The 6,288-nt window shown below is 35.0% G+C and overlaps 1 protein-coding gene across 1 annotated transcript; it reads left to right on the forward strand.

Annotated features, from left to right (window-relative positions):
• Window positions 1-4,145: 4,145 nt before the first annotated feature.
• Window positions 4,146-5,835, forward strand: LOC132726395 (E3 ubiquitin-protein ligase TRIM45-like). Its single transcript, XM_060711711.1, has 2 exons — window positions 4,146-4,334; window positions 4,604-5,835. Exon 2 carries the CDS (start codon window positions 4,605-4,607, stop codon window positions 5,832-5,834), a length of 1,230 nt encoding a protein of 409 aa, XP_060567694.1. The 5' UTR covers window positions 4,146-4,334; window position 4,604; the 3' UTR covers window position 5,835.
• The last annotated feature ends 453 nt before the right edge of the window (window positions 5,836-6,288 follow it).

Raw genomic sequence — 6,288 nt, forward strand, 5'->3', positions numbered from 1 at the left:
GAAAGTACATGTACGTCATTAATAATATTATAGAAAACTTTATAGACACATTTGGATAAGTTATTGATTCAATAGTGTAAAAAGGAGCAATAGATAGTTCATTTTCTAAAGTAATTTAATCAAATGTTTTGAACGATCTCTAACGTTTTATGTTTCATTTTGATTTTTACTTATTGAATGTTTAAGTGATCTTGTAAAACATACTGGGAAGTGATCACAAACGCTATATACGAGAATGAAACTTCGCTAACTAGATCGCATCTGATTGTATATATATATGATCAATGATAGTCGAAACGTGTTGAATGTGTTTGGCTAATTGGGTCATTTGTGTTTAAGATAGCATCATGCCATCTTTCGTTTGTAAATTGGTTTGATTTCTTTCCGGGTATGTAGTTAAAGTTTAAATCGCCAAGAATATGAGTTTCAATGTTTTAAAAACGATCAAGTTTATCTCTTAACTGCTCAAATGTGTCAATCCATAATCGACTTCTATCCGGCGGCCTATAAACAAACATTACTAATATATGAATACAGATAAATTCAATTTTTATCTGTTCGAGATGAGCATGACACTTAAAAGGTACTTTATTGTAGATGAAGCTTAGTATTATATTTTTATTCTTGCAGACTGCCCGGTGTTTCCGTTAGTTCTACCCTAATTTTATTTGTCATGGGGAAGGGAGCGTGCGTGCTATACAACTGCGTCACTTAAGCGTATATTTTTGAATAAAATTGTAATTTCATACGCTATTGTAAAATAATAGTTACGGACGAAATGACACTAATTTCTATGGAAAATAATTGTAATAAGGTAAATAATTAATTCAATTAATAATTAAAGAACTAAATAAATTAATAATTAAAGAAGACTTTTAAAATCACGTGACATGCACCTGCTTGGAAAAGAACTCAAATTTTCAATTGATTTAGCATTCTCACATAAACACGTTTTTTAACTGGACGTAATCGTGTTAAGAACTCGCCCCTGACATCGATTACATGGCATCCGGCATAATGCCCTTTATATTGTTCCAAGTTAAGTTTGAGACATAAATATGGAATCTACAGACACCGTTCATGCATTCCATATGCTATGGCCGTTGACAGGATATGCTATCATTACAATTCGACCTAAGACGACCCTATGTGCAGTATTTAAGGCATACGAATGCAGCTAAATACAACCATCAAACCTTTCTAGATAGAATGTTCAAAACAATAATAAAATACTTTTTTAAGATTTCAGGTAGAAATTATTTTTTTTTTCACAGTTAAATATACATACCTGTTGAACCTTCAAAACAATAAATACAATCGGTTGTCAAGTACAGAAACAAATATTTCAAAAGGAATCGGCTTGTCATCAAACGATATATGGTTTATGTTTATTGACAGTCTGTCATCTGTAACAGAGCTATTATCATTTTTCAGTTCACTTGTCCTATTCTTGTATTGGGATAGTATAAAAGTTCAGGTAAACAATAAATATATGAATAAACAAATGATATATGGTTAACTATTGTAAAATAATCATTAGTATTTGCGTTTGACGTTGCATGAGCTTCATATGACATCAATATTGCTTAATCATCAGATATACGTATTTAACCATTTTAACAACCTAGTTATTATCTGTTTTTCAAAAGACTATGAAATTGATATGTAATAGCGAGCTTGAAGAGCTAGCCGAAAGGCCTGCTCGCAAAGCGAGCATTACGGTAACGCAAGAACCTGCTAAAGTGATGAATTGAAAACTTTTGCCGGAAGTACAGCAAAATCATTCCTGCTCTTCATCGTAGGCGATTTTGGTCACATGTCCTAATATATTTGGGGCACGCCAGGAATCAGTACCAGCAGGTTACCTGCACTATTATTTCTCGAAGCACGCCGGGAATCATTTTTCTGGTTTCATTTCTCATTTTGGTTCCAATTCAAATTGACATTCGGGCCCCGTTACCAATTACCGTTAATCCAGATGCAAAGTTTCGCGATCTTCCGAAACGGGACTACTGCGTCCACGATCGTTAGATGAATTAATCAAAAAGTACATGTCCGTACAATTTCACTGACTCAAGTATATACGTAGTACATTATTTTTTCATAAATTACAGTCAAAATAATTAACTTTATAATCATTTAATCCATAAAATAAAGACAAAATAGAAGTAGAAGCCGAGTAAAAATCGACTTCCGCGTAGGTCCCCGTTTGGCGAATTCCTCTTCCCGAAATGTAATTATAAATACCGAAATTGGATATTGATTGAATTTATGTTCTCACTATTTAGATGTTACATAAAACATGAAATGGCCGAATTTCGAACCTAGATTAGTATAGTAAACAGTTCAAAGTATATTGTTATTATAATAAAATGTGTGGTAAAAAGTGAGCAATGAGCATGGTGAAATGTATATGAACTATAATTTATCTCAAAGAGCTCGCTTCGAGGCTTCGCCTTATTCATATTATTTATAGTTTATGAAATGAGTTAGTTACGAGGATATAACACTGGCTAGGACATCGAGGGACGTTTCTGCTAAAAAAAATGTTGATGCCGTGTATTAGTCCGATATCTCACGGTATGCCTCTTCCCAGATTATGGAATCGGAACACCTCGACCGTTATTCATAATAATCTCGTACTTAATCATGTTTCCACGTGTTTTGTTTTTTTAATTTTTTTTTATTTCTCCGAAAGCCATTTATCATATCGGTTGGATCCAGGATAGAGAACTAAAACATTACCTTTTCTAAAGTCTATATAGATTACTCTACCCTAGGAATTATTGCAAGTGATATTCATATCAAAATAACACCATGTGATGTCACATTAGGCTACATAGATGGATGTCTTTCAGAACAAGGAAAATCAACCAAAGTAAAAAAATGAAGTTGATTATAGTACAATCTGTAGATGCCGGTTTGTGTTCAATGACAGGATACAACAGCCCAATTTCAATTTTATGTGCAAAACAGGTCTGCCAATTATGTCCATTTAGATAAACAGACAGTGAATTCGGGCGGGATAAAGTTCAAAGAAATTCCTGGTACACATTTACATTTGTTCCCAACCAAAAAAGTGTTCTTGTGTGCATCATTCAACGGAAGAATGTGTATTATACCGGCTATTCGAGAAAAACTTGCAACTTTTGAAAATAGTGGTATGATAATTTAGTTGTAATCAATTTCATTAAATCTTTCAACATTTAACGGCTACAAGAATCTCTTTTCTCTTTTTAGAAATCGAAACAACCTCTACCATATAGAATATGTTTAATGAGACATAGCGCTGTAATGCTATATGTTCTCACCGCCGATCAGATCAACTCGATCGTCCCGATCACATTAATTCCCCGATGAAGCCCGACCAAGCTGGATTAAATGCACATTCACGACTCCTACACGACCTTAAATCGACCCTACACGATGTTTTACGACTTCTTCTCGACGACAACCCGACCAACATCCCGACTTCTTCTCGATCACCCAGACCTACACGCGAGTCATACACGATCTCAACTAGACTAACTGGACCTCTGCTCGATCGTTGCCAGATTTACACCCGACCAGATCGTAATGATCGAAATCGAGTCGTGAATAGTCGTGTATCGAAGTCGAGATGATCGTGTACAGATCGGGTAAGAGATGTATACCCGACCAAACTAGATCGTTACACGATTTATTCTTGATCAACTAGATCTTCTACTCGATCACTATACGATCGCTTCTCGACTACTTATTTACTCGATCGCTACTCAAATTTTTTTGACATGTAAAAAAAATTCGGGTAGGAAACCCGAGCCATGCCGACCAAGGTAGACCGCTCCGACAACCCTATCACGCACGCAGACCGAGCTAGACCGGTACCCGATCGCTTGATCGTGCTTGATCGAGTTGATCTGATCGGCGGTGATAACACAGCATTAAAGCTATTAATCGTGGAATTTAGAATAAGTCAATGGGGGTCACGATTTATTAAATGGATTTTATTGATTTTGAAATACAAGTTATTTCATTTGTGTTTTGCTTTTCAAGGACACATTAATCACGCGCGCAACTTTATCTATCAATGTGGGGCAAGTATTATTAAAACTAATGTTTAACAAAACGTTTTGTAAACATAAACCACAATGCTATCAGACCAGCCAAATCAATAACCTACATTAAAACCGAAGAGTATTTTTGAATGCTTGTAACACAGATGACGCTTCGTTGATTATAAATGCGTGATTTGTAAGAAGGTCTCTATCAGATAACGAGGTTGTAAAGTGTATCTCCAAGTACAATACATTTGAATGAAAATAGTTTAACAACAGCGGATAAACAACACAAAGGTATGTTTTAAAATACTAAAATTTAAAAAACAAATTTTGTTAAGCAATGTTCACATTACGGCACTGCAGAGTTTACAATTTATCAATTGTTCATGATATTTTCCCGGGAGTATCGTATTAAACCCGTGAAACGTCACGATGGTTTCTTTGTAGATAAAGCTATATCTCAAAACAGTAATCGCAATTTTCAGTCATGTAACGTACAACTTTATAACATTTATATACAATTAGTGCAATACTTGACTGCATAAGCCTTTTTCACTTTTTAGGATGTCTGAAGACGACAAAGTGGCATGTGACTCTTGTGAATATCGGGGTATTGCCTCCTTGGCAGTTAAATTCTGCAGATCGTGTCAGGAACATTTGTGTAAAGATTGTATCGACCTTCATAAATCGTTCAAACTGACAAGAGGGCATTTATTAGCAGACATCGGAGACAAACATACTCTTCTTTTGTGTAGTGGGATAGAAAACCTTCGTATGTGTCAACTACATCCAAATAAACCGCTCGAGTTCTACTGTTGGGTACACGAACAACTTTTGTGTAGTTTGTGTATCATAAAAGCAGAACAACACATAAAATGTAACAAAACAATAGTTGATATTGATAGTGTAGGGAAATCTTTGACAAGTTGTCACCTACCTGAGATGGCTAAATTTGAATTTCAAAAGTCAATATCTCGTGCTAGAGATACTGTTCAGGAAATGAAGGAAATAGAAAATGAGTCAACAATGAAAACAGAGGGTCTCAAAGCAGACATTAAACAACTCCGTGCTAAAATCATTAAGACGTTTGACGAAAAGACCAAAGGAATAATAAAAAAGGCTGATAAAATCAACACTGGCATTAATGAAAAATATTCAAAATCCACTGAAAAGCTCGAAAATATTATAAAGACAGCAGAAACAAATAAGTCATTACTGGAATCAGTTCTCGAATCTGGTACACCAGATGATGTTTTTAGATGTTCAGTAAGAATGCTTGAACTTATTGGAGAGTTCAAGCTTGAAACTGAAAAGGAAATAGAGGAGGAATACATTAAACAAGAATTCGACATTTTGAAATCCGATCTGTTTGAAATGTTAGAGAAATTTGACAAACCATTAGTTCAGTTTCAAGTTAAAGAAACGAAAATCAAACGATCCTTAATTGATCACAAAGAGCAGCCCTATGAAGTTATGAAAAACCAGTTAATCTCTCTTTGTTCAATAGAAGACAAACGTGATGCATTACAAAAAGATAATGTGGAACAAGAAGATGTTAATGAAATGGCAAACAGCCATACAATTGAAACAGCTCAAACACAATTAGAGAAAATCAGCAATTCAAGCGATGCAATGGAGATTGACAAACCCATTCATGAAGAACATGAAAATACAGCAACTGTGAAAAAAGATAAAGAATATGTAGAACTGACAGAATACGACATTTCATTGGAACACAAGAGTTCTTTCCCATTTCGTCGTCTGACGAAAAAGAATCGTGGTTTGGCGGCATAGTTTGTCTTCCAAACGAAAACCTTGTTTTATCTGACTTCAAACATTCAAGACTTTTTCTTTTAAATAAAAAGTATGAGATAGTGTCTACAAAAATTCTTGGTTATGAGCCAGGGCAGATAAGTCTTCTTAGTGAAGTTTGTGTTTCAGTTTGTCTTATGAAAACCAACCAAATCCTATTGATCAATATACAACAAGATAAGTTTAAGGACGACAAGTTTATAAAGACGAAATTCCATCCAAAGTGTGTGCAACTTGTAGATGACAAATTACTGGTAGCTTGCAAGAACGGAATTGACGGATGGAACCTCAGTCTTATGACTACTCGAGGAGGTTTCTACCGTGAAATAAAGCTCACAAATTTCTTCGACGGTCAGAGAATAGCTGTACAACATCTCGAACATGTGGACGGAAGATTTCGTATTATTCAGTGTTGTGAAGTGACCGATAAGTTGCG

This window comes from Ruditapes philippinarum, unplaced genomic scaffold, assembly GCF_026571515.1.
Source record: "Ruditapes philippinarum isolate M1 unplaced genomic scaffold, ASM2657151v2 ctg11123_1_1_1_1, whole genome shotgun sequence".
Taxonomy (NCBI): domain Eukaryota; kingdom Metazoa; phylum Mollusca; class Bivalvia; order Venerida; family Veneridae; genus Ruditapes; species Ruditapes philippinarum.